Source organism: Cercospora beticola, chromosome 2 (genome assembly GCF_033473495.1).
Source record: "Cercospora beticola chromosome 2, complete sequence".
Lineage (NCBI taxonomy): Eukaryota > Fungi > Ascomycota > Dothideomycetes > Mycosphaerellales > Mycosphaerellaceae > Cercospora > Cercospora beticola.
Genome location: NC_088936.1, coordinates 127,012 through 153,992, shown reverse-complemented (window position 1 = coordinate 153,992; position 26,981 = coordinate 127,012). Strand labels below are relative to the sequence as shown.

General features: G+C 53.2%; 12 protein-coding genes across 12 annotated transcripts; 8 read left to right on the top strand and 4 right to left on the bottom strand.

The window, feature by feature from the left end:
• Positions 1 to 749: 749 nt before the first annotated feature.
• Positions 750 to 1,688, top strand: RHO25_002211 (uncharacterized protein; the record flags this gene model as incomplete). Its single annotated transcript, XM_023594912.1, has 1 exon — positions 750 to 1,688. The coding sequence occupies one exon, from the start codon at positions 750 to 752 to the stop codon at positions 1,686 to 1,688; it is 939 nt and encodes a 312-aa protein (XP_023459004.1).
• A 372-nt stretch (positions 1,689 to 2,060) lies between these two features.
• PDH1_2 (ATP-binding cassette transporter CGR1) lies at positions 2,061 to 3,923 on the top strand (the record flags this gene model as incomplete). The annotated part of the gene is made up of 1 exon (XM_023594913.2): positions 2,061 to 3,923. One exon carries the CDS (start codon positions 2,061 to 2,063, stop codon positions 3,921 to 3,923), a length of 1,863 nt encoding a protein of 620 aa, XP_023458094.1.
• Positions 3,924 to 6,584: 2,661 nt separating this feature from the next.
• Positions 6,585 to 7,572, top strand: RHO25_002209 (uncharacterized protein; the record flags this gene model as incomplete). Its single annotated transcript, XM_023594914.2, has 2 exons — positions 6,585 to 6,919; positions 6,972 to 7,572. The coding sequence occupies 2 exons, from the start codon at positions 6,585 to 6,587 to the stop codon at positions 7,570 to 7,572; spliced, it is 936 nt and encodes a 311-aa protein (XP_023458093.1).
• A 1,156-nt stretch (positions 7,573 to 8,728) lies between these two features.
• Positions 8,729 to 10,112, top strand: RHO25_002208 (uncharacterized protein; the record flags this gene model as incomplete). Its single annotated transcript, XM_023594915.2, has 2 exons — positions 8,729 to 9,563; positions 9,619 to 10,112. The coding sequence occupies 2 exons, from the start codon at positions 8,729 to 8,731 to the stop codon at positions 10,110 to 10,112; spliced, it is 1,329 nt and encodes a 442-aa protein (XP_023458096.1).
• A 362-nt stretch (positions 10,113 to 10,474) lies between these two features.
• RHO25_002207 (uncharacterized protein) lies at positions 10,475 to 11,441 on the bottom strand (the record flags this gene model as incomplete). Its single annotated transcript, XM_023594916.2, has 2 exons — positions 10,475 to 11,092; positions 11,169 to 11,441. 2 exons carry the CDS (start codon positions 11,439 to 11,441, stop codon positions 10,475 to 10,477), a joined length of 891 nt encoding a protein of 296 aa, XP_023458095.2.
• A 299-nt stretch (positions 11,442 to 11,740) lies between these two features.
• On the bottom strand, positions 11,741 to 12,892 carry RHO25_002206 (uncharacterized protein; the record flags this gene model as incomplete). The annotated part of the gene is made up of 1 exon (XM_065602197.1): positions 11,741 to 12,892. The coding sequence occupies one exon, from the start codon at positions 12,890 to 12,892 to the stop codon at positions 11,741 to 11,743; it is 1,152 nt and encodes a 383-aa protein (XP_065458269.1).
• A 386-nt stretch (positions 12,893 to 13,278) lies between these two features.
• RHO25_002205 (uncharacterized protein) lies at positions 13,279 to 14,748 on the bottom strand (the record flags this gene model as incomplete). The annotated part of the gene is made up of 4 exons (XM_023594917.2): positions 13,279 to 13,781; positions 13,843 to 14,565; positions 14,618 to 14,657; positions 14,713 to 14,748. The coding sequence occupies 4 exons, from the start codon at positions 14,746 to 14,748 to the stop codon at positions 13,279 to 13,281; spliced, it is 1,302 nt and encodes a 433-aa protein (XP_023458098.1).
• A 602-nt stretch (positions 14,749 to 15,350) lies between these two features.
• On the top strand, positions 15,351 to 16,656 carry RHO25_002204 (uncharacterized protein; the record flags this gene model as incomplete). Its single annotated transcript, XM_023594918.2, has 2 exons — positions 15,351 to 15,405; positions 15,461 to 16,656. The coding sequence occupies 2 exons, from the start codon at positions 15,351 to 15,353 to the stop codon at positions 16,654 to 16,656; spliced, it is 1,251 nt and encodes a 416-aa protein (XP_023458097.1).
• Positions 16,657 to 16,959: 303 nt separating this feature from the next.
• On the top strand, positions 16,960 to 17,277 carry RHO25_002203 (uncharacterized protein; the record flags this gene model as incomplete). Its single annotated transcript, XM_065602196.1, has 2 exons — positions 16,960 to 16,962; positions 17,074 to 17,277. The coding sequence occupies 2 exons, from the start codon at positions 16,960 to 16,962 to the stop codon at positions 17,275 to 17,277; spliced, it is 207 nt and encodes a 68-aa protein (XP_065458268.1).
• A 731-nt stretch (positions 17,278 to 18,008) lies between these two features.
• RHO25_002202 (uncharacterized protein) lies at positions 18,009 to 22,736 on the top strand (the record flags this gene model as incomplete). Its single annotated transcript, XM_023594919.2, has 1 exon — positions 18,009 to 22,736. One exon carries the CDS (start codon positions 18,009 to 18,011, stop codon positions 22,734 to 22,736), a length of 4,728 nt encoding a protein of 1,575 aa, XP_023458100.1.
• A 285-nt stretch (positions 22,737 to 23,021) lies between these two features.
• RHO25_002201 (uncharacterized protein) lies at positions 23,022 to 25,181 on the top strand (the record flags this gene model as incomplete). The annotated part of the gene is made up of 1 exon (XM_023594920.1): positions 23,022 to 25,181. The coding sequence occupies one exon, from the start codon at positions 23,022 to 23,024 to the stop codon at positions 25,179 to 25,181; it is 2,160 nt and encodes a 719-aa protein (XP_023458099.1).
• Positions 25,182 to 25,628: 447 nt separating this feature from the next.
• On the bottom strand, positions 25,629 to 26,060 carry RHO25_002200 (uncharacterized protein; the record flags this gene model as incomplete). Its single annotated transcript, XM_065602195.1, has 1 exon — positions 25,629 to 26,060. The coding sequence occupies one exon, from the start codon at positions 26,058 to 26,060 to the stop codon at positions 25,629 to 25,631; it is 432 nt and encodes a 143-aa protein (XP_065458267.1).
• Between the last annotated feature and the right edge of the window lie 921 nt (positions 26,061 to 26,981).

Below are 26,981 nucleotides of genomic sequence, written 5' to 3'. Positions count from 1 at the left end.
TGAAGTTTTCCTCACGGTCGCTAATTTTCGACATAGCATCGAATTGTTCGTTGTGAATCAAAAAAAGGCGCGGAGTGGCCAGGGTGCACTGTGGATGGAGCTTGTGCCGCTGAATGCCCTGGCCGTCATTTTCATAAGACCGACTGCGAAGCGAAGTAGTAAGTACTTTGCCAGGATTCAACGAGGTGCGTCCTATCGCGCGAGTCTAATGTCGACGCAGTTCTTCCGAAAAATCATGCGTCGAAGATCCGATGACCGGTGAGGAAATATGCGATGGGCCGTGATGGAAGCCGTACAACTGTTACTGCTCCTAAAGCGCCGCAATGGTGTACGCATTCGGAGGGTCGTTGTCTCTCGTGTGTTCACAGCCGCTTGATCGAGTCGATGTTGGCGACGCGACATAAAGATGTATGAACTCAATATGCAGACCTCTTTGAGCGGGGTATGAGAACGAGCGTCAGCTTGCGATGACCAGTGCAAGTCTCTAGCGTGACCTTATCAGTCTTTCCGGGTACCCGATCGCTTCAAGCCAGACGTACAATGGGAAAAGTGATATCGTGTCGGTTTCAGATGCGGAGACTGAGATGCGAGTTGCGAGCGGTCGAGTGTGTCGAATCGACAGGTCGAAGTGGTGTGGACTACTCCACCACATCAGTGACAACAAGAGGTTGTATAAGTAAACAGATAGGTCCTTCACTCAGCTGTCCCAACGTCTTGAAACTCTCCCTTCTATCATACCATTGTGCATCATGGCACAAACCCAGACTGCAGTCCAGCTCGACGCCAAAATTGGCGTAAAGGGAGCTTCTGCTCCCATCGAGCCCGCTGACAATGCAGCTCAGCCTTTGGCTCACATCATTCATGGTGGCGTCCAGTGCCCACCAGCAGAAGCCTGGACTCCCTTTGGATGGGAAGAGCCTGGCCATGGGAAGCAGATTCATGGAGAAGTGACGATCTTTCGTCCTTTCGGGACTACTGGCAAGCTCATGGCCGGTTTCTGGAGAACTGGTCCGACTTCTCCAGGCTGCAATAAAGACGGCTCACATGTCATCAGGTACTCCTCCCCACTGGGCGATGAGACCGCATGCGTCATCGATGGCACTGCCACTTTGACAGTTCTGGGCACTGGCAAGAAGTTTCGTGTCGGACCAGGCTCCATCATCAGCTCACCACATGGCCTGGAGGTTGAATGGGCGATTGAAGGGCCATATTTCAAGAAGTTCTGGGCAATCTTTGGGTCTGGCGATGCCGCTACTCCAAAAGTCAGCCCGCCACTCGAGCTACAAGTCAATCACGTATCCGATGACCCTCCAGAGTGGACTGAATACCACTTCGTCGAGCCCAAAGAAGGAGCTCAAGTGTGTGGCGAACTGTACTTCATCCGCGATCGTGGCTCTTCTGCGTCAACCATGTTAAGCGGAGTCTGGCGTTGTGGCAAAGGTATCGCAGCTTCGCATATCCAAGACGATGGCACTGTGACGACGCCATATACTGGCACGCTGGGAGATGAGACTATTTTGCTGTTGGAAGGTCAAGTCGAAGTTACCGAAACTGCTTCGGGAAAGAAGCATCAGTTCAAGGCAGGAGATGTGATTGGTCTGACTTCGGGTATGCACATCACTTGGGTATCGAAGGGTCCATTTTGCAAGAAGTTGTGGGTTATTTCGAGGGATGTGTCTAGTGCGTGAAGCTTGAATGATTCGGTCGTGACTGAAATTGACCTCGAGATGATGCTGTTCTTGGTGTGTTTGTGTCTTTACATAAGACTGAATCTTGCGATGATGTTGTCCTTTAAGTTGTTGATAGTTGTATGAAAAACTGTTGTTCTGCTTGAGAAACTGCATCGTACCACGCCAAGGATCCCAATCGTGCGTGTCATCCATTCGGTCCTGGTCCTAGCGCCGGCCAATGCTTGCATGTGATGATCGCATGAGCTCTCTCCACACAACAGTGAGCAGCCAAATCTCACCTCAACAAACGCCTCCGCGTTGCCCACCCTCTCTTCTTTTCACCATGAACAATACAACACCACATCCCTCTCGACTTGCCCTCCCACCGCGATGTCGTCCTCAGCGAAGAAGCCGACCGCGATAGTGATCGGCTCTGGCGTTGGCGGCGTCAGCACTGCTGCCCGCCTGGCTCGCGCAGGCTTCCACGTCACCGTCCTCGAGAAGAACAACTTCACCGGCGGTCGCTGCAGTCTCATCCACTATGACGGCTACCGATTCGATCAAGGGCCCTCGCTCCTCTTACTCCCCGGCCTCTTCCATCGCACTTTCGCAGAGCTCGGAACGAGCTTAGAGCAGGAAGGCGTAAAGCTTTTGAAATGTGAACCGAATTACATGATCCACTTCTCCGATGGCGAGAAGTTCACCTTGTCAAGTGATCTGAGTGTCATGAAGAGGGAAGTAGAAAAATGGGAAGGAAAAGAAGGATATACACGCTATCTCGAATTCCTGAAAGAGAGTCATGGACACTACGAGTTGAGTGTACGAGAAGTCTTGCTCAGGAACTTCGAAGGCTTGACAGCAATGCTGCGTCCTGAGTTTCTACGACATCTGTTACAATTACATCCTTTTGAAAGCATTTGGACAAGAGCGGGGAAATATTTCTGGACAGAGAGGCTGAGGAGAGTCTTTACATTTGGAAGCATGTATATGGGCATGAGCCCGTTTGATGCGCCGGGCACGTACAGTCTGCTGCAGTATACGGAACTGGCAGAGGGGATTTGGTATCCTGTGGGGGGATTTCACCGGGTTGTGGAAGCGCTGGTCAGGATTGGGGAGAGGGAGGGAGTGGATTTTAGGATGGAGACCGCTGTGAAAAAGATCCTGCTGAGTGAAGATGGAGGTGCTGCAAGAGGTGTGGAACTGGAAGATGGGACAAGATTGGAGGCGGATGTGGTGGTCAACAATTCAGACTTGGTGTATGCATACGAGAAGCTGTTGCCGATCAAGACACCATATGCAGAGAGCTTGAAGGGGAGACCTGGGAGCTGTTCGAGTATATCCTTCTATTGGGCGTTGGATCGACAAGTACCAGAACTGGAGGCGCACAACATCTTTCTAGCAGACGAGTACCGGGAGTCATTTGACAGCATCTTCAAGAAGCACCTGATACCAGACGAGCCGAGCTTCTACGTCAACGTTCCGAGCAGAGTCGACTCTACCGCCGCCCCAGAAGGAAAAGATTCTGTCGTGGTATTAGTACCCGTAGGCCATCTCCTCGAAGAAGATCGCCACGCCTCACAAGCACCTCAACAGTCAGCATCGCAGAACGGACACATCTCCTCCGCCTCTCCAACAGACCAATCAGGCCTCACCCCAACAGAAAAACAAAACTGGCCCGCCATGATCTCTCTCGCCCGAACAACCATCCTCTCCACAATCCAATCCCGCACAAACGTCGACCTCACCCCCCTTATAATCCACGAATCCACCAATTCCCCTCTCTCATGGAAACAAACCTTCAACCTCGACCGCGGAGCTATCCTCGGTTTATCCCATTCCTTTTTCAACGTCCTCTGTTTCCGCCCTAAAACTCGCGCTCGCAAACCGGGTGCGTTCGATGCGCAGCTTTTGAAATTAGGAGTTGTGGGGAGAGCAGCGGAGGTTATTATTGATGCGTTTAGAGGGAGGAGTAAAGATATCAAGGGGCTGTATATGGTTGGGGCGAGTGCGCATCCGGGGACTGGAGTGCCGATTTGTTTGGCTGGAGGGGCGTTGGTTGCGGAGCAGATTTGTGGGGATTATGGGGTGGAGATTCCGTGGAAGGAGGAGAGGAAAAGGGATGATGTGGGAGGGAAAAGGAAGTTGGATGTGTTGGAGAGGCCGATGTGGTTGGATAGTTGGGAGCAGTGGGTTAGTGTGTTAATTTATGTGTTGGTGGCGATTTTCGCTTGGCTCTGGGTGAAGTTTCGATGATGAGGGCGAAGGGAAAGCTGGGATGAGGCTGGTGCATGAAAGGAAGACGATATGGCTACGTTCAGAACATCTATAGAACGATCTTCAAGCTACGACAAAGCAATCCAAGTATCATCTCCTGATACCAAGTCGGCCAACACTGAAGCCGCGCCTACACAGCACTCTGTGCCTCATACCATGGCCTTAGCTCGCTCTCAGAACCAAATTGCAGGACGTCAACGTGATCGGGCTTTCACTAATTTGCGAATGCTCCGCTTATACAGAACCAAGACCATCGAACTACTTTGACAGTGAGGAGTCTTCGCTTCTACGTTCTGTGATTCGCTGCCCCGTATGCAGGTCGTACAGGAACAGGGTTGACAATATCACAGATCGTGCGTCGTAGTCGTGGCCTGATAAATCCATCTTCCGATCGGCCTCATGTAACTCTTGTCACTCAGCTTCAGTTGTCCATTTTGGGGCGTGGCACTTTGAGGAACAAGGAAATAGGCCAGGAAATACCGTGTTTCGCAATATAGTTCGCATGCCTACAGATTAGGGCGTGACAAAGTACAAAGGACTTCACAGCGAGCCAGGATAAGTCGTACTGTATTTTGACCTTGCGAAGGCAACTTGAAGTCTTGAATGCGGCTCCGGTCCTTGGAACGCAGCCAGGAATTGGCCGTTTCGATATACTGCTGTGGTTGATACGTACCGGTAAATGCCGGCCGGGAGATACTTAGTCGTGTGACATTGGCGGTGCTTTCGTAACCCTTGTGGTACAGGCAGTCGTACAGGGTTCTCCTCAGGTACTGGACCTTGGCGGTCGCCAGACAAGTTCTTTGCTAGACTTTCTTGTTTAGCAGCAAGCGCAAATTACATGTCTTGTGATGGCCTACAAGAAAATTCGCCGTACATTTGCCGCGAAGATGGGAATGCTGGGAGACACTGGACGTGCTTGAGACAATCCGTGCGGAGCCCCAGAGTCTCAGTGATGAAAGTACTGTACTCTGCGGTGCCGTCTTCAAGCTCTGCTGGTACATCTGCGCCAAGGGAGGTGAGTGAGCCGGGTCATGTGCTGGACACACATATTTCCCGATTCGCTGTGATAGCAGGACGTGCTATCTATCGGCGTGGTGGCCTGATATGGTAGAATGCTGCTGTAGGTTCGTGGCTGCTTTTGCGGTGTACAGTGTACAGCAGTCGCACAATTGAGGGGGATTGGCGCTACTGCAGTGACTTGTTCTGTTTGAAGCTGTGACTTATCTTTCGCATTGCCTTTTCGCTTTTCGCAACTCTGCTCAGCTGGCCGCCCTTCCTCCCGCTGGCGTTGGCGAGAGTTCGAAACAGGTCTCATCTGGTATCGTATGAACATGTTCACGTTGCTGTTCCAGGACTCTAGAATGCTGCTCCTGGTCGCACGAGGGGTTTTCAAACTGCAGGCATGATCTTGTCGAAGGACAGCGACTGTCGTGGACTGCATGTTTGACGTGGGTTGTCCTTGTAAATTGATACAGTACATGTCGCAGTGCATGGGGTTATGTCAGTGGCTGAAGCTCTTGCCACGACTGAACCTGATTGCAGCGGACCTGTGCCCGTCGCAATCGCACCTTCCTGCGGTCGATCGTGTGGCTTGTGGAAGCTGCATTGATATTGGGCGCTGATCTGTACGATACCAAAAACGCAAATGCTCTTCTTCTTGGCCAGCCAGCGAGCCAGTCTCCACCGGCGACGAGCTTGATTGTACAAGATTTTGCTTCGCTGAGATCATGATGAAGTCGGAGGGCGTGGGCGCGGTGCAGGCCGAGCCGAGCGGATGCACGATTGCGGAGCAAAATGGTTGTTGTCATTGCGCGTGTGACGGCACGCGGCCAGACCAGCGCGGTAGGGAGTGGACGGTATGCGGTGGAAGCGGTTATGTAGGCAGTGCGCAGCGCGTCCCATACATCGTCCGTTATCTCCTGCGCTGGTGTGCAGAGATGGCCGGCGTTCTGCCCGATCGCTGCGGCGCGAGAGTGATGCACGTCTGTCAAAAGTGGTGGAGAGCGACAAGCTTCGACAAGGTTGGCGCTACGCAGCGCCAATGCCATCTGGTGACCGCATCTCTTCTCTCATCCACCCATCATCTACCACTCGCCCGATCTCGTCAAGCGCATCACCGCAATTCGGCAGAGTCGAACTATGCATCAGACCACCCCTGCCGTGCCCTCTCGGTGCTGCTGCTGCTGCTGCTGTCGCGGTCGCTGTCGAGACGGCGTGATACAGCGCGCGCGCCTTGCGGCAATGCCTTCGAGCCACTACTAAACCAGACGCATTCCTGTTACTCAAGACAAAGTCCCTTGGACTTGGCCGCCGAGCTCGCTTCCGGTGCAGCTTCCGGCGCGATGCAGCACGGCGATCATAGATGACCTGCCGACACTGGTGGGAACTCGGCACAGGCCGTTGGATGAGTGAGTCGCGCTATCATTGCATATGCTTCTGCCGGGTCGTGCGGCAGGTGATTTGAAAATGCACCTCGAGCAAAGTGACAACGTCATTATTGTCGTGCAAGAGTGCAAACACTGCGCTCCGGCATAAACAAAAGCTGCACACGCGCGCCTCAAGTGCTTCTTCCTCCCATCCACCACACCTGAGCAGCATTCCACACTTTCGCCGCAGCTGTCGACCACCACAGCAGCAATCATGTCCAACGACGCTCTGAACGTCAACGGCGCCAACGTCAATGGCGGCCGCACCGCCGAGATTGCACTCACTGTGCGCGGTTCCGACTGGTACTGGGCCGTCTGCGCTGTCATGACTGTCTCGACGTTCGCCTTCTTGGGACTCGGAATGAGGAAGCCACGCCATGATCGCATCTTCCACTACATTACCGCCAGTGTCACCATGGTGGCTGCCATCGCCTACTTCTCCATGGGCTCACATTTGGGATGGACACCCATCGACGTCGAGTTCGAGCGCAGCGATCCCCGCGTTGCAGGCGTGGCTCGTGAGATCTACTACGTTCGCTACATCGACTGGTGAGTGCATACAGCGAGCATCAAATTCCTGTTCAAGACTGACCAGGTGCAGGTTCATCACCACGCCCCTTCTGCTCACCGACCTGATGTTGACTGCTGCGATGCCATGGCCCACAACTGCCTTTGTGGTCCTGGTCGACGAAGTCATGATTGTCACTGGTCTTGTGGGAGCACTTGTCTCTTCCAGCTACAAGTGGGGCTATTTCGTGTTCGGATGCGTTGCGCTTGCCTACATTGTCTACGTCCTTGTTTGGGAGGCACGCAAGCACGCCAACGGCATTAGCTCCGATGCTGGCAAGGCTTTCCTCTACTGCGGCTCTTTGACCGCATTCTTGTGGATCCTCTACCCGATTGCATGGGGCGTGTGTGAGGGCGGAAACGTGATCGCCGTCGATTCCGAGGCCATCTTCTACGGCATCCTCGATCTCCTCGCCAAACCTGTCTTTGGCGCTCTCCTCATCTGGGGTCACCGCAACATCACCCCTGCGCAGCTCGGACTTACCATCCACGATTACGGTGGAGACGACCCAGTCGTTCACCACGAGAAGACTGGAGCCAATCACGGACACACTGGACATCCTGGTGACAACCCAGTTCTCAACAACGGAACCAATGGTCACACCAATGGCCACACCAATGGCAACGCTGTTTAAGATGAGAGCACCTTTCAAAACATCGCTCCCTGGCTCGACAGGACAAGGGGAAAAGAGCTGAGGTCCACAGGAGACGACTTGACATGATGCGTTGCCTGGCGCTGTGTTTGCTGCGTAACAGTTACCCAGAACGCGTTTGCAACGACGATGAAATGATACTACGCAGCTGATGATCAGTTCGTAATGATAGTTAGCTGTGCAGTCAGCTTAGTCTATACTGCTTAATAACCGCAAATGATACCACTCATCTTTGGTTGAAGCTTTTCTGGCCCCTTTCTGTCTCGCCCGCATATGCCTGTAGCCCCGCAAATTGTGATGATTACCGCAGGCCTCTTTCCTAAAGTGTGACGCCGGCCGTCTGGGATGATGCTCGTGATCTTCTAGTTGCAAGGATCCACATGGCACTTGGCAAGGATGCTGACGAGCTTAGTGCCACAAGTGCAAATCCCTCCGCCTTGTTTCTCGTATCTCACTTCTCGACAGACGCGACGTTCCAAGCACACCTCACGAGGCCAAGACGCGTTCGCATCGTCAACCATGAGTGCGTCTGCGAATTGTGGTTTCCAGGCACGGAGCGGCTGGGTCGAGCCTGCGACTCGGACATGGCGATGGTCCGACGCACGAAGCTTTCCTGTCCGCTGAACAATTTCCTCGGGCCTGATTGTGATCAGTAGCTGGACATGCACTTTGCGTTTGCGGTATATGCAACACGCCTCCCAAGGGGCCAGAGCAGCAGTTGCGTTCGCGCAGACGTCACTGCCTGCGAACGGCGGGAAGAGCAGCCGACACTGACCCAGCTCACGCACACCTGCAAACTCGGCGACATGTCCAGGTCATCCCACCTGGTCGGAAAACACCTCGGGCAGCGTGCGGATGCCTTCTTTCTGTCGCCTCTTCCCTGCGACCACGACTGGCCCGAAGCTCTACCCGATTGAGCCTTCACCCTAGGCGGCCACTTTAGTAACAGCGGGCAGTCTGGCCAGAAAACACTCAGTTCTATCCTTGCTGAGCGACTCGCTGCTTTCATAACCCCTCGCTACTCTGGTCAACAAGGCGCGACTCCCCCAGTTCTACGCTGGTTCTCCATCCGTAGATCAACAACACGCAGATCTCGCGACCACGAGATGTGAATTGGCACCTCTCGGCCTTCCTCAGCATGACCAACGGTGATCAGGATGTCGCTCCCTACAGTCCGTTGATCACCATCGATGGACAAGAATACTTCCCTCCACCGTACAGCAAGCCGACGCTCAGCGACAATCACCGGCATAGCATAATACCATTTGCCACTCTCGCGACAATCTCGGTCGGCAGCTGCATAATCGTCATTGCAGTCATCCTCCTGCGCATGGTCAGATGGAGAGGCCACTACAAGACATGGCTGGGCTACAATCAATACGTCGTCCTGGCACTGAACCTGTTGATTGCAGATCTCCAGCAGAGCGCCGCTTTTCTCGTAAGCTGGCACTGGTACCGTATCAACGCGATCCTAGCACCTTCGACGCCATGCTTCGCGCAAGCCTGGCTTCTGCACTCTGGAGACATGAGTAGTGGCTTCTTTGTACTTGCCATCGCCGTGCACACGTACTTCACTGCCGTGCACGGCAAACGGCTGAGTAATCGAACTTTCATGGCAATGATCGCTGGAGTCTGGATCTGGTCATATTTTCTCACTGCGATTGGAATCTGGATCCGCGGACGGGACAAGTACTTTTCAGCTGCTGGATCTTGGTGCTGGGTCTCGACTAACTTCGAGGCCGAGAGGTTGTGGTGCCATTATATCTGGATCTTCATCATTCAATTCGTCACGATCATTCTCTACATGGGCACATTTTTCTCGCTGAGAAAGAAGACCAAAGAGCTGCTGTCAGATGGGGAGACACCTCCATATGGTCTCACTGCTGCGACAGTTCGGGCTGTTAATCGTATTGCGAGACTCATGATGCTGTACCCTTTCGTGTACATTGTGTTGACATTGCCTCTGTCAGCAGGTGAGGAGCAGCCACCACATCCTCCCACTAGTGCAAACTCGCTGACCTTGTCTAGGACGAATGTGGACTATGGCTCATGATAGCAGACCGACTAGTCATGCATACAGTGCCATGGCAGGCTCTCTCCTGACGTCTTGTGGCTGGATAGACGCGCTGTTGTATACCTTGACGCGCAGGCGACTGCTGCGAGACACAATGCCGGGAACATCCTACGGAACTGCGAATAGTGGTCGCGAACCCAAGGAAGGCGCGCAAGGCCGCAATGTCGGTATCACCGACGAATCCTCAGCAATGGATCTTACCCCACTGACCCCAGATGCTGCAAGGGGAGACGGATTGTTCGTGACTGGGCGAAACCGCTCGGCCTTCTCGCCGCGAAGCACCCAACGTGACAGCATGGACGACATGCTCACTGGCCATAGCGTGCGTCGAGGTTGGAATTGGAAGCCCAAACGTTTGAAGACAGACAGTCAAGAGCTGGAGACTGATGGCGAAGTCTTGACACCGCCTCCGGCATACATGGATACTCGTGCGAGTAGAATTTATTAGGAAGATCGTGTTGGATCGCCCACGCAAGGTGTATGATTTTATGATATGAGGGAGAGTGATGTGATGTAGCGAGGAGTGTGTGGTGAGCTGGAGGTTCGAGTGACACTAATTCGAGTGCGACAGATCCGGTCATCGATACAATTATGTTCAGCGAGTTCGCAAGACCTATGACTGATTTTTGCTCCACCACTCTTCAGACTCGAATTCATTCTCATTGAGATTCCTCGTAGAAAATTTCGCGTCCGCCTGCACAAATGCCGCTACCGCCACCGCCTTCTTCCTCGGTCTTGACATCGCCACAGCTCCTCGTCTACTACCCGCCCTTCGCCCTCCCATTCAACCCCATATACGCAAACCTTTTCTCACTCCCCTCTCTGAAACACCTTCAACCCACCATCCCTCTGAAGCAAATACAACAACTCCGCTTCTTTAATCTCTCCACCCTCGCCATCACCTCCATCCTCATCATCAGTTTCATCCCCTCCAACAGCAAAATAATCCCCTCCCTTCGTGATCCTCAACACCCCGCTCACATCTTTCGCCGCTCCGGTCTCCAATTCTCGGACACTGAATAACACTCGACTAGCATGTGCTTGAGTGACGATGAATGCGGAGGATTCTGTTTCGAGTGGCGATGCAAAAGAAGAGGAAGTTTCAGGTGATGCGGCGGCAATGAGTGGCAAATCTGCGGATAAGGAGAGGTAGGTGGAGTGGATTTGAGGAATTGAGCGGAGGTTTAGGAGGAAAGTTGAGAGGTCTTGGGATGTTAGGGTGGGGTGGTGAGTGGCGAGGAGGAGGTCGGGTTGGTCGAGGATGAGGAGGATTTTTGGACTGGACTGTGGGTTTTCTTCTTGTGAGAGTCTGGATATTGCGGTTGAGATGCGTGATTGTGTTTCTTGCAGGCTTGCTGTTGGCGTAGTGTTAAAGCAATCCACAAATCCGAATCGTTTGGCATAGAGAGGTTTAGAGATGTCGATGCCCTTTTTGACCCAATTATCACATATCAGTACCACTGCTCAATTCGCATCCTCAATAATGAAGAAAGGTCTCACTCACCGCAACCCTCCGCACCTCATCCTGCCAAAACTTCAAATCTCTCATCCAACTCACGACCAACACCGCAACATCTTGCTTTTCACCATCATCACTCTGCTGTCCTTCTAGTCCTGTCGTCGACAAAGAACCAAAATTCTGCAAAGCACTCCCAATAAACCTCGCAGTAAGCCAATTGACGCTACAGCCCAAAGTGGAAGTCAGCAGGATGAGGGAAGTTTCCGGCGGTAAGCGCAAATAAGGCTCGAGGGCTGAAGGCGGGGCTTTGGTTGTCATTTTTTTTTTTGCTTCTTGTTGGAGTGAGATCCGTTTGCGGGAACTTGTTTGTCGGATGCGCGAATTGCCGTTGTGATGCGAGAAGGAAGTGAAGTGATGTGGATTGGTGGATTGGACGTGCGTCTGAGTCGAATTTGGGAATTCGTCAAGTCGGATTCGGGAAAAAGCGGAGAAACTCGAAGAAGCAGTGCCAATACAGTACCACCAACGAAGCTGATGATGCCCTAAGCAATTCAGAGGACGCGACGAAAGATTGAGACCTCTCATATTCGTAAACATTAAGGTATAGTAGAAAAAACCTATACATGTCGAAACCACTCCTGCCCATCATACAGCACGCCTTTCTTACTGGTCTCTTCCACCTGTATCAGACTCCTCCCCGCATCTGCCACGCATTGCTCCAATGGAATGTATCGCAGTCCGAGTTCGGCTCTCGACTTTGAGTTATCAACTTCGTAATGCTCCGAAGGCTTTGCACTCTTCGGGTCCGGAATCTTGTGCGCCCGTTCCGGGAATGCCTTGCGAAGCGCCGAAGCGACATCAGCATACGAGTAAGTCCCACAAGCGACCAGGTACCGCTCGTTCTTCTTGGTATCTTTTTCATACGCTTTGAGGTGTGCTTGCGCTACGTCTCGCACGTCGACGAAGACTGGAAAGGACGTGTCGGGAATGCCTTTCTCGGAGAGGGAGCCATCGAGGAATCGCCATATGTCTGCAGAGCTGGTATTGAGACTTTCGATGCTTATCGTATGCGCGAGAGGTCCATATATCATTGGCGGACAAATTGCTGCGATCGTAAAGTTGGGCTGATGCTCTTCGACAAACTCGTGCGCGGCTTTCTCTGCAAATGTCTTGGACGCTAGATAGCCAGTGACTGCGTCTCCAGTCTTGGCCTCGTCATATGTAATTGGACTCCAGTCCTTTTCGGAGTACGTGTGTCCAGCATGGAGACCTTGCTTTGGATCGAGAATGGCAGCGAAAGATGAAGTGATGACCACTTTTTCGACTTGAGGCGCATTTTCGGCGACTGATCTCAAGACGCTTCTTGTCCCTTCGATTGCGGGACGCAACAGGTCACGTTCGTTATCTTCCCCAATCGGACCACAAGGTGAAGCCGTGTGAACAACGCCATCGACTCCTTTGACAGCGTCGTCGAACGCGCCTACTTTCGTGATGTCGTCGACGACGGCGTGTTCAAGATGTTGTTCAAACTTGGCATGCGTCTTCATCACCTTGTCGCCTTTTGCAGGGGTGCGGACTGTTGTCCGGACACGGTATCCGGATGTGAGGAATTGGTTGATGACCCATGTAGCAACGAAGCCCGTTCCTCCGGTGATCAGGACCAGTGATTTCTCCGAGTCGAAATGATGTGACGTGTTGGATGTCACGTTCTTGACTTTGCCCATCGCATGCGCAGCTGCATTGTTGATCTTGACCGCCGCGTTGACCATTTTCACGCGCCGAGTGAGCTTGAGCGAGGCTTGGAAGGCTTGCCGTGCCGTTGTTCGCGTTGATTTATACGTCGCGAATGGCACACGCGCGACATCATTGTGAGCCGTACGTGGTTGGCACTTTCAGCATGGCACATGTTCAGTGGGGCTGACGCAAGCTTGACGTTGTTTCCGACAGACACCCGACCTGACAGTCTTCACAGCGCGTTCTTGCTGGTGCAAAGCCCGAATTCGGTAACGTCAAGTCCCAGTGTGTGACTATGCTTGCTTCACAAAAGCCGCTTTGTAGCGCTGTGCGATCTTTCGTAGTCCGTGTTCATGTCGAGACGCGCTTCGGCCGTTTTCAGTCAATGTTCCTTCGAAGCTGAACTCACAGCGACTGCTGTTCATCGACTATTAGCTTCACTCGATGGAGCTGGTGTTGGAAAAGAGCTCGTAGGCAGTTCGACGTTCACAACTTGGAGCGGCCAGGCGACGAGTGGTCTCCATGCAGACGGCAATAACCTGCACAGTAAGGGTATCTGCCGCTGACCGATACCTTCGAACCAGGGAAAGCGCTCCTCGCTCAGCTTCATCGTGGCAAACACATGAGCGAGCATTGCAGCTGCTCTATGTTCACTTGCTTCGACAAGTTCGCCAAATCGGATCGGAACACGCGCTGGCATGGCCATTACTCTTCGACCAGTGGCAAGTGGCGAGTCGGTGCCGTTGGTCACGCCTTTATACATCAAGCCAATGTAGCTCAAAGTCCGCTCGTAAGCGAATTTGTCTTCGTGCTTGATCTCGTGACCATCGACCGGGAACAGAAGATACTCGAAGCCCTGCTGATGGTCTTTTCGGAAAAGCTCAACCTCGTCCGAGAGGTCAGGCTCGCCATACATGGCCCCGGCTGCGCGAGCCAGGTCAGCATGCTTCAAAAGGCGTTTGTCGACGAGGAGTAATGTACTCACCTTCGGAGAGCCAAGAAGGCCCTACCCAATCTTCCCATTGTTTGATCAGGAAAAGTACACCACGACTCAGCTGGAACCATTTCAAAGGGTCAAGCATTAGCGACTCTTCCGCAGGCTCATTCAGGGTGAACAGGGCGTAGTAGGAGATTAGCACGGATGCCAGATAGGCGGCTCTGACGTTGCTGACTGACAACACTGCGACGGCCTTTTGATGTCCGTCGAGGGCACGAGTGAAATACCTCCTCGATCTCTCCAGCATTTCCGCGTGATCATGAGGAGGGATCACAGTGATGCTGCCTCTGCTCGACAGGCCGTTCATCGTCTGCTTAGCCTTGTTCCATTCGATAGAGGCGGGTTGCTCCGGGAGCGAGTTAGCAGTGTTGACCGCCGCATCGGCATGTATCAGTCGGCCTTCGAGCGATGACCAGTATCTTGGTTTTGCACGCGAGGCATGGAGTGCTGTCAAAGCCATCATGGCATCTTGAACCCACGGGTACTCGAAAGCTATCATGGGGCACTGGTGTTTCCAGAATTCCCAAACCGTGGAGAAGGATGTGCAGGTGAAGGCAGTCCATTCGTACATGAGTCGGAGTTCTATCGCGTGTTCGGCAGCGTTGGCTTGATTCGCGGTCTCTGCGCCGGGAGCGTGAGTACGATACGGGTCAATCGGGTACTCGCAGAGCACGGCATGCCGAATACAGGCGCCGCATCTCGGTCTCTCCTCTGTGAAGTGACTTAGCTCTGGATGCATCGAGCCCGTAGTGCCTGTAGATACCGTCGCATTTCACTTTTCGCGCTTTGCACCTGCTGCAGCCCTACACAGAGTCAGCTGGGCTAGGCTCATGACACCAAGAACGAGTGGCATCACACCGTACGCGTCTTTCGATGCGGGACGCGAGGAGCCATCTACGCGTTGGAGACCAGCTTCGGACGACAACCGAGCATCCGGCCTCGTGCTTCACGCCGCTCTGTTGTTCATTTCTCGCCTCGCCGAAAGTTTGATGAGGAGCTGCGAGACTTCGAAACGCAAGCCCCGATTCGAGGCGTGCGGCAGTGTGACGTCGTGCCCGACATTCCGGGCCTCGAGCACAACAACAGGGAATCTGGGGGAGATGGACAACATGACGCGCCAGAACGCGTCTTGCCAGTACAGTAGTTGAGTCTTGTACTTGTCGAGCGGAGGACGAGCAGGTAATCAAAGTGTTGCTCTGAAGGAGGCGCGACGCGACACGTGGGAAGCTTGGAGAGAAGGAACCGTTCCGACTCGCGCGGCATTTGCTCGGACACTTTTTTGTCGCAGCACCTTGGTTTCTCAAAAAGATCAACCTGCGATTCGACAAGTTTCCACGACATCACGAGAGAACAGAACGTGTAACACGGCCACGGCAAGAATTTTGACGCGTCGAGGGCAGAAAACCAGCGTGTCAGCGGAGGAGGCCCATCTTTCACAGCGGATTGCTCAGCGCTTCCTTTGAACACACAGCAAGACCACATCAAAAGCGGTCAACATGGGATACATACGACAAGAGGCGCTGCCGCGTCTCAAAGAGTACAAGTACTCGGGTCAGCATTACTGCATCGTGTTTTATAAACTGCAGAACTAACTCAGTATTTGTAGGTGTCGACCACAGCCTCGTTTCACGATATGTTCTCAAGCCGTACTGGTGGAGCAAAGTCATCGAGCTGTTCCCGCTCTCCATGGCACCAAATGCCATAACGTTGACCGGTTTCGGCTTCGTCGTGATCAACGTCCTTACTATGCTCTACTACTCGCCAACTCTGGATCAGGAATGTCCGCCTTGGGTCTACGCGTCTTGGGCTATTGGTCTCTTCCTGTACCAGACCTTTGACGCGATTGATGGTACTCAAGCGCGCCGGACGCGTCAAAGTGGTCCACTGGGCGAACTCTTCGACCATGGAGTCGATGCTGTCAATACTAGTCTGGAGGTGCTGCTCTTCTCCGCTGCGATGCAATTTGGCCAAGGTTGGAAAACGGTACTGGTCTTGTTCTCCAGTCTATTGACGTTCTACATCCAAACCTGGGACGAATATCACACCAAAACACTGACGCTAGGATTCATCTCTGGCCCGGTGGAAGGTATTCTCACTTTATGTGTCGTTTACGGCATAACCGCATATACCGGTGGCAGCTACTGGCGGAAGCCGATGCTCTACGCTCTGGGCATTCCCGAATTTGACCTCCTACCGCGCACACTCTACGAGATGGATTTCGGAGATTTCTACATAGTCCTTGGCGGCATCGTGCTCGTGCCATCTGTCGTCGGTAGCGCCCTGAACGTGATGGAGGCGAGGCGGAAGCGCGGCGAGAAGACGCGTATAGCGCTCCTTGGCCTGTTGCCATTCTTTGGTACATGGGCCCTGATCGCGGTCTACCTGGCACTGCAGCCCATCATTCTGCGCGAACATTTGGTGCCATTCGTGCTCTACGCCGGGATGGTGAATGCTTACAGTGTCGGAAGAATGATCACTGCGCATCTCACCAAATCGCCATTCCCATACCGCAACATCCTGGCACTTCCGTTGGCATACGGCGTGATTGACTCGATTGGGCCGGTACTCCTGCAGAAGTTCGGGATCGGCTGGTACAGCTCACTCGGCGATGGTGTCTATCAGGTCGCCTTCCTCTTCACGTGCGTTGGACTGGCATTTGGCGTTTACGGTAGCTTCGTCGTCGATGTGATCGTTGACATCTGCGATTACTTGGACATCTGGTGTCTTACGATCAAGCACCCGTACACAGCCGAGACCGAGCAAACGGCGGAAAAGCACATCAACGAGAAGAAGGCGGCTTAGATATACTTTGGCTGCAGCACTTCTGGTCACACGACCACCTGCCTGCTTCGGACAACTTTTCCGGCGAACACTTTGGATCCACCATCGGCAAACTGGGGTCATGCATTAGAGCGTTGATGGTTGGAGCTCGCGCAGGAAGCAGACGATATATATAATCCTCTTCGTGCAAGCCTCCGCGTAATCTCGATGCCTCTTTCGATTCATCTACGATATTGGGCGCCTTGATTTCTGGTTCTCTAGGATTGCAACGACTCGAACATGTCCAGCACCCGGACACATGATAACAATTTGAACAACGACAACATGGCAAGTTCCTCCTCCGTCATTCTACTCGTGCTGAGCTGGCTTGGCTCGACCCTCGACTCTGGCCGCACAAGGCCACTGCTCGGCGAAGGACGGAACTAATGACGTGCCCAGTCTGACACTCTGTCACTGATCTTTGCGTCGATGAGAGATATCCTGTTCTCACAGCGAGCTCCGGAAACGAGATTGAAGGTCCCGCTTGGAGTTCCAGCCGGCTACGACAGTAGCACAAGTTGCACCAAGGACGACACGGCCTCTGGCAATGCGGGTGCACGCTCTGCTGCAGAAGGACAACATGACGACGATCAGTCAAAGTGAGACCGACATGCGACTGGAAATCTACATTCGATGCGAAGGCAATTTATAGCACACAGCACCAGGAAAATCGAGTTTACGTGGAAGAGTGTTGGGTCCTCGAGGATGCTGCTGTGGAACAGAACGCTCTAGCTTCACGCTGAAGTGCCAGCAGTGGTCGGACATGGGCTGCGGCATTGCAAGCAGCAACATCGTACAGACATATATGTAGAGCAATGGATGATGTTTGCTGCCTGTTGGAGGCTATTGGAGGTAAATGGCGGCGGCCGTTGGCGGGACGTGTGCAGCTGACCACTGTTTCCGTCGATCCGCCGTCAATATTTGACGTGGTTGCCCGTATGCACGCCCCTCACTTGTCGCCTACATGTACATGTAACCTTACGTGGTGGTGCAGGTCCGCAGTGGGCTTGGTCTTGCTTGCACATCTCTTCCAGCTCGGACATGCTCGAGTTCAACAGTGTTCCATACCAATTTGTGATAGACTGACCACGTCACTCGTGCCCAACATTCACCCTCGCACCGCGCACGAGCATCCCCGCGAGGTCAAAGCGGCTTCTAGGAGGCTTCGACGAATCGGCTCCAAGAAGGCTATTGCTGACCTCGCTGTATACTGCGGCTTGAGGCAGCGACACGATCCCCGGTTCGAGCACGCGACGATGCGGTAGCAGTATTTCTTCCACCTGCTCCGCCTACAACACCCGCGCCGCGCCCATGCGCACGCGATCGCGCATACAATGACACGCGAAGGCAGTGGAGGCGGCGGCGCCTTGCCGTCTGCGCATGGGACCTCGAGCCAGACCTTCCTGCCAGAGGCCGTCTACGGACAGCGGTCTAAGCACCCGCAGCCTTCGAGCATCAACATCGAGCCCACCAGCGCGCCCTCGAGTACGCCCGCCAGCAATAAATCTGCGCCCGCGGGGACCTACAGGCCGAGCACCGCGGCCTCGACGAATTCGCAGCCGAGCGTGCAGCATGCCCGGAATGGCTATCACGATGATGATGATGAGGACTCAGATGAGGATCATGGCCTCCAGTTACAGGCGAACGGTCGAAAAACTGCGGCCTCCAAGCCGACACTTTCGCGGACGAGAAGCGACTTCGGTCAAGGCGCGCATCGTCAGCAGAACGGCTATATGAACGGGAAGTCGAGCGAAAAGAAGAAGGACGAAGACATGGCTATGAGACATGGATGGGAGGCACAATTGCAGAACGAGGAGGCCGCGAAGAATCTCAGTGAGAACTTCTTCATGTACTACGAGGACAAGCGGCACGAGACTGCTGGGAACTTGCCTCCCGATTTCGACCCCAAGCACATGGTCACTGAGTGGCGCATGAAGGATCGGCTCAAGACTGTGTCGGCACTCTTGTCCGTCTGTCTGAATGTTGGCGTTGATCCGCCCGACGTGATCAAGACGAATCCTTGTGCTCGACTGGAGTGTTGGGTCGATCCCGTTCCACAGGATAGTACCAATCAGAACTCTAATAACACTAATGCTCAGATTGGTAAGAACCTCCAGTCACAGTACGAAAACCTGTCCCTCCGAACGCGATACAAGGCTATTATGGATCCCACGATCGACGAATTGAGGAAGTACACATTGCAACTACGGAAGACCGCGCATGCAGAGCGGATTCTCTTTCACTACAACGGCCACGGAGTACCAAAGCCGACGCAAAGCGGTGAAGTCTGGTGTTTCAATCGCAGCTACACTCAATACATACCGGTGAGCCTGTATGATTTGCAGGAATGGTTGCAGGCTCCTGGGCTATGGGTCTGGGATTGTAGTGCAGCTGGCGGCATTATTCAATGCTTCTTAGAAAGCGTGCAAAAACATCAGATGAACCAACAGGAGGCGCTGAAACGGGATCCCAACCGAGCACAGCAACAGTTAATGACGAAGTGGGAAGACTGCATACACCTGGCAGCCTGTCGCGAGAATGAGGTTCTTCCCACCAACCCGGACCTACCTGCAGACCTGTTCACATCATGTTTGACGACGCCCATCATGATGGCCGTACGATTTTTCATTCTGCAAAACCCACTGGGCTCGACATTCGGCGTCAGTCTTGACCAGGCGAGAAACATTCCTGGCAAGGTCAGTGAGCGCCGGACGCCGCTTGGCGAGCTCAATTGGATCTTTACTGCCATCACTGACACTATTGCCTGGAATTGCTTGGAGAAGCCTTTGTTCAAGAAGCTGTTCAGGCAAGACCTTATGGTGGCTGCCCTGTTCCGCAACTTCCTCCTCGCGCAGAGAGTGATGCGCATGTATCACTGTCACCCGGTATCATACCCAAAGATTCCAGATACCCACGATCATCCCCTGTGGCGAAGCTGGGACTTGGCTGTAGAAATGATCTTGTCGCAGCTGCCGAGTTTGATAGAACAGCAGAAGGCACATGAGGCTGCTCTGGAGGCGACACAACCGAACGGCCAAGGCGGTCCACCGCCGCAGATGCCAGAGCTTGATTACAAGCACTCTGACTTCTTTGCCGATCAGCTGTCTGCTTTTGAGGTCTACTTGACTGCAGCGCCGAGCAATCCCAGCTCGGTGGGTTACGCTAAGCCTCCGGAGCAACTCCCGATCGTTCTTCAGGTATTGCTATCGCAGGTTCACAGGCTTCGGGCACTTGTACTCCTCTCGAAGTTTCTCGATCTGGGTCCTTGGGCCGTGAACCTCGCGCTCAGCATTGGCATTTTCCCGTATGTGCTGAAGCTGCTGCAGTCTCAGGCGCTTGAACTGAAGGCACCCATGGTCTTCATATGGGCGCGTATACTGGCAGTCGATCAAAGCTGTCAAGCGGATCTGCTCAAGGACCAGGGCTACGCATACTTCACCAACATCCTCAACGCCACAAATGGCATTCCCATGGGCAATGTCGCAGAGCACCGAGCGATGTGCGTTTTCGTCATTGCCATGTTCTGCAAAGACTTTAGACAGGGCAAAGTCGCGGTCCTGGATAGCAATCCTGAGATCATCGAACTATGCTTAGGACATCTACAGGACATGGAGAATCCATTGCTGAGACAGTTCAGCTTGCTGTGCTTGAGCAACATTTGTCGCGACTTTCCGAACGCGAAGGAGGCATACATGGCACATGCTGCGCACGAGAGAATATGCGACCGCAGTCATGATCCCGTGCCCGAAGTTCGGACTGCCATGCTCAACGCGCTGACCAGCTTCATTGCCACAGGAGACATCGATGGCGACATCGTGGAGATGGAAGAGATACTTGTGGGTGTCATAATAAGCATGGGCATGGATGGCTCGATCATGGTTCGCAAGGAGCTCACAGTATTCTATTCAGAGTATGTCAAGAAGTACCTGAAGCGCTTCTTGTGTGCTGCCTTTGAGCAACTGCAAGAAGAGCAGGATAAGCGCAGTGGCAAGGAACAAGTTGTCGACGACTTCATTGCAATGCAGAAAGAGGGTGGCACTGATGGACTATCGACGACGAGTGGTCCAGCCGGGGCGCTTCTCAACGGTTCGCGAGTGTCACACCATCGCAGCGTATCAGCGACAGCTGCTGAGACGGAACCACGCTCTATCAAGACGACACCACGACAATCGAATTCGCTTGGCACTGTGTACAGGGCCGTGTGGCGGCAGGTGATGAGCTTGTCTACTGACCCACATCCAGAAGTTTCTCGCAACGCTGGAATTATCGTTGACTACGTTCTCAATGCATTGCTCGAGTCGCCTTTGGGCCAGGCAGCTGAAACAATACTGGATGAGCTGGAACGCAAGACTTCAATGGAGACTTCAACCATGGGCGCTGCAGTCCAGCCGCTCAGCAGAATACAGACTGCAGGCCATGGGCCTCGACCTGAGACTCCGCCAAGCCCTTCAGCCTCGGTCTCGTCGAAAGCGGACGGCTACTTTGCTCTGTCGAGGACGGCGAGCGTTGCACAAGCTCTCGGCAAGCTTGTTGGCTGGGGACCTAAAACACCTGGGGAGTTATCAACACCTGGATCGCCAACTCACGCGCGAAGAGGTTCGACACTGAGTGGCACAACAACGCCTTATCGCTCGCGACCGCTGACTCCCTATGATGCGTCCATGCTGCCTCCGGACGCACTGGACAACATACAAGGTCCGGCACACCAGCCGCCTGCGAAGATTCCGCCTACGCCGTACTTCCAGGCACGCGACCTGGCCGAGCTGCCTGAAGTCCCGTTGAAATCAACCTTCTTTGACTGGTCGGCTTCATACTTCCGAGAACCACAGATGCGCCCTTCAGAAGCTGATGAGCCGGGATCGCGAGACTACAATGAGCGTCTTTGGCGACGCAACAGGAATGACAAGATTATCGCCTCCACTCAACCTCTCAAAGAAGCCGCTGGGTCGCAAGCCTGGGACAAGCCATGCGGCTATTTCGGGATCGGCGCAGCGCCTGTGAAGATGGTCTTCCACCAATTCGAGAACCATCTGGTTACCAGTGACGATCGCGACAGTATCGCTATCTGGGACTGGAAAGCAGAGCAGCAACTTGCGCGCTTCAGCAATGGCAACCCAAGAGGAAGTCGTGTGACGGAAGTGCAATTCATCAACGAAGATGATATTGCCATGCTCATGGTTGGGTCCAGTGACGGCGTGATCAAGATCTACCGAGACTATGATAATCTTAAAAAGATCACTCATGTATCGTCCTTTCGAGCACTGAACGACCTCGTCCCTAGTACGGGCGGGACGTCGGGCTTGGTGTTCGACTGGCAACAAGGTCAAGGCAAAGCTCTTGTCGCTGGTGATGATCGAGTCGTTCGAGTCTGGCAGGTTGGACAAGAGCTTTGTGTCAATGACATTCACACACGCTCGAGTGCTTGTATTACAAGCCTCACATCGGACCAGGTGGAAGGCAATGTTTTCGTCGCCGGATTTGGCAACGGGTCCGTGAAGGCTTACGATCAACGTCGCCCGAACGCAGAAACTATGGTTCTTGGGTGGAAAGAGCATACCTCTTGGATCGTTGGCGTCCACCTTCAACGCGGCGGCCTACGCGAACTCATCTCCGCTGAATCGAACGGTGGAATCCGCCTCTGGGATCTCCGCATGAGCAAAGCCGTCGAGAAAGTCAATCCGGGCAAATCGCGAGAACCCAGAAGTCTTCGCACCCTCTCCGTTCATGAACACGCGCCTGTTTTTGCCACGGGAGGCAAGGACCATACGATCCGAGTATACAATACGAAGCTGCAGCCATTGAGTAAATTCGAACCTTACATGAGTTATCTGAGAGCTGGACTGGGCGCCACAGCGAGGAACGCGCCGATTACCGCGACGGCGTTCCATCCACATCGTATGATGTTGGCTTGTGGTGCGGTCAATGATGGGCATGTCAATCTGTTCAAGTGTGATATTGAAGAGGAGAGAGTGAGGAATGGAGATGGGATTGTGGAGGAGTGGCCTGGTAGTAGTGGGTTGCACTCGAGTGGGAGTGGGTATTCGGGTGGCAAGTTCCAGTGAAATTGAGAGAAGGGGCTATGGGTATTTATGATCACGCATCAGTTGAAGAAAGAAGAGCCGGCTCGACTCGAGTTGGGTCAAGTGGCAAGTGCTCATTGGAGCCGAGTGCAGCCACAGCGATTGCCTCCATGTCAATTGAGGGAAAGAGAAGACGCCGATGGTTGCCACGATCGACTCAGTTGGCATCGCTCCTGCAGGAAAGTTCGCGTCGTTGGTTGACACCGACATCGACATCTGCACCAGCAGCAGCATCTGCATCTCCGACAATCGTGCATTGCTATCGCTATGACCTACGGCAACGGTTTCTCCCGGGGAACGAGCAGGACACTTGTCTACGACCGACTCAAGGTCTTGAAACATCGAGCCAAGCTAAGATCTTCGAGGCTGCCTGAATTTGAGTCAGCATTGCTATCGAATTGTGGCGATGCGCTGGCTGTCGACCGTCGTCCGCGAGATGTCTCACCAATTCCGGTACCTCAAAGCGTATCCAAAGCCGATCTGGAGGACTTTTTGCGAGAGATGTCAATTTCCGACAATGGGCGACAAGATCCAGCTCCGTTTCCGGCTCCGGTTCCCAATCCAAAGGAAGCTTCAATAGAAGAGCTAATGCTATGTGATCTGTTGTCGGCGCTGCCACTCGCCGAAGCAGGAAAACCGGTGACAAAGGAGGATGTCGCTCCTGTTCATGCTCTCCTCGAGTCCGTCGCGAATCCCTTTTCACGTGAGAAGCTTGTGGCTCTGGACATATACTGGCATTGCCCCACTGGATTCGAACGACGATTCAACGCTTTGGATGATAGAGGTTTGATGCGACTTTACGTCCACGCTATTAAGTTCTCGAGAACACGGCAAGCTCGTCAGAATGGCGATGGCGGAGCACCTCCAGCGGAACTATGCGAGGAATTCTACGAACACAGCTTGAGCCAAGCCATGCGGTGCGCTTCAACGCATCGCGATTTGGATCTGGTCGTGATACCTGACGCGTTTGTACGGGAAAACGAAAGTGACTACGCCAGGACGGAACGATGGCGAAAAAGTTTTCTCGAGCACATCGTTCCGGAAAAATACCGTGAGCTCATTGGCAAATTGTCCATCGCAGATATGCTGCGACTCTGTGAGTGCTTTCGGGAGCATTTGGAGCCCTGTATAGTGTGTGAGGCCCTCGCAGAAGCAGGGGAGCACGGGAAGCAAGATGGGCATGAATGCCACGTGACTGAATGTCATGGGGATGAGGAAGATCAAGGCCAGCATGAAGAAGCGCCTGGTCCCGACCAACCCTGTGCGGAAACGGATGAGCACAAAAAACGCCAGAGAAAGGCAAAGAAAGCTAGGCAAAAGCAGAATCGCAAGGAGAGGGAAGCGGCCGCAGAGCTGGCTGCAGCAAACCACGCCGCTCCTGTAGAGCTTAACGATGCGAATAGCGTGGCGGCAGTCAGATCTGAGCATCAGGCTGTCAGTGCCGAGCGTCCTGAGCCGGTGGACGCCAGTACTCAGATGGATATCGATGCGAACGGGACGATTGAAGCAGCTGTGGCGCTGTTAAACTTCGTTTCTTTGAGCAAGAAGCTGGCCCAAGAGGATGCATTGGACTCAGCTGTGCCATCTGAGAACAGGGAACTGCAACTGAATTCTGCAGACGCGCGAACTGAAAACGAAGAACTGCAACGGGGACTTCCAGACGTGCCAGTAACTCCAGAGCTGCCTGAAGTTTCGGAGCTGTCGGTGCCAGGAAGTTCAGAGTCCCATACACTGGGACGTTCCACCCCTTCAGACCTCAGCCCATCGGAGCCAGATCTCGACTTTGCGCAAACAAAGCCAATAACGCCTGGGTTCTCACCGCCCGCGACGCTGGATGAAAATACTCTTCGTTTCCAGAGAGCTGGCACACCTGAACCTCACGAATTCGCGCAGACCCGTCCATCGGCGCCCAGTCCCTCTAGATCGGTTGCTGCAGATCAGACTCCCGTTCGGCTACCTGGTGGCACTGATGTGACGGGTCGTCCGGTGGTGCCGCATTCTGCAGAGTCCCAGACATCAGAACATGGTCCCTTCCAAGACCCAAACATATCAGAGCAATCTCCTAGTGCCAACGAGGTATTGTCGCGAGATTCAAGTCCTGCGTTATCAACCACGTCAGACGTGGAGTGCTCCCGGCTACCTGTTCCGTTTGGAAAGAAGGCGCTCTCCTGGTCAGAACCGGACCGGATGTCAATACTCTACTGGTGGCTCACCGTTTCGACGCCAACATCATCATCACCTTCATCCACCGCTGCGCCCACTGGGACTTCACATCGCGGCTCACCGGAGCCAACAGACCAATCGTCGATCCCATCGCCTGGTGGTGGCAGTCCTCGTGCGGCCGGAACTGCTGCATCTTCCGAACAGGATGCTTATGCTGGGATCTGGTTCGGCAAACTACCTTGTACGCACGCATCCAACAACTGATTGATCGAAAGCGGGACCATTCCTACGGTCATTACAGATTGTTTTCTGAACCTCTGTCTTGATTGACGGAGTGGGAGGACTTTCATTCTTGGTACATACATGCTTGGAAATGGGAAAGGAGGTGTGATATGATTATGCATAGCTTGCGGTGTGGGATTGCATGAATGCTTGATAGTCGTTTCAGTTGTCTTTTGGCTGGCAGGAGGAGACAAGTATCATCATTGACAGAGGACCAACAAGGCATAGTTTGTATTTTTGACGAGAGTTTCGTTAGCGGAGGCTGTCTGTATGTATTCTTTGTAAAGTGAAATGACTTGACCCAATTCACAAGAAAAGACTGATGTGTGGGGAATTTTCCTTACTCCTTGACCTCTGCTCAACACAAACGAGACCTCGGATGCTGTCCATAGCTGTTCTGGGTTTCTGCGAGCAGGCATCTTATTTCCGTCAATCCTCCTTCTTATCTCCCCCCCTCTCCATGAACGGACTGGCCATAAATTTCTCCCAATCTTGCATCATTTCTGTATTCAACTTGCTGATTTTCACTTCCTGTCCCGCGCGATAAATCATCACCTTTTCATACTCTAGCACAGCTTCTTTGTGCGTCATAACACCCAGTTCCACTTCTACCAATGCTTCCACCAACTTCAGAGCATCCGCAATGCCGTGGTTCAATCCTTGACCTCGATGAAAGGACATTGCGTGACCTGCATCTCCAACGAGAGCTATCCTGCCATTCCAAGCTTCATTGGGAATGGGAAAAGGTTCCCAGATTGAGATGCAGACAGACTTCTGGGCGAGGCTTTTCGCTGCTAATGTCTGATCTTTAGCTTCGAATTGATCGATTCCGCTTTGTAGCATTTCATTCTCCCTCCGCATTGCTATGCCGCGGTCCTTCCCTTACTGGGTTTCATATACACAAAGCTCGCTGTCCCTGACCAGTTCACACATTTCGGATGATCGCCGTCACACTGGAACAAGACGTGCGAATGTTTTTTTTTTTAAAAAAAAAAAAATCTCAACGGCAGCAGAGGATATGCTGGTTTTGAACGCGAGGTTCCTTTCGCAAACGCAACTACTCGGGCACCTGCAACAATCTAGATCGATCTGATGATGTCGCATCAGGTTTCTTCTCTTGACCTCAAGCGTCGATCGCTCTCTGTTCTTGCACATGCGCGAGGTCGAATGAGTATAATTTTTGGTTAGATGGACAGTGAAATGAGGTCGCGAACGTGGAGACGCGCGACGAACTGACGTGTTGTGGAGAAGTACCCCTGATCAGGCTTCTAGTGACCCGCTTATTAGCCTTAGTACCTTAGCTATCCTTGTAGAATGATTGCTATACAGGAAAGCTTGACTTAAGGTAAGCTTGGAACTTGTTGTGAGATGCGAAGTGTAGTAGAGCAAGGAACAGGAGTCATCACAGTTACCTGTTCATGGTATAGTGATGAGGTTCTGTCAATAAAGCACATAACTCTGTTTTACGCAATCTGTATCTAACCGGGCCCACCACTCGGGCGATGGTGCGCATTTGAAAGCCCTTAATTCCTTTGGTCTTGGCTCGCAGCAGGCTATCCTAGACCTAGCCTAGCGCATGCTAGGGCATTATAGCCCACGTTGGAACTAGAACATAGCAATCCGAAGAGGATCGCGCTCCTTTAGCTCAGCCTCGCTATCTGCATAGCACATCCTTCGCCTTCGCGTCCAAACATTGTGTTGAGCTGAGAAGAATTGAGCAAATTGTATCAGTCCCCCACGCCATTGTTGGCTTGCATGTGGATGGAACATGCTCGTGTCCCA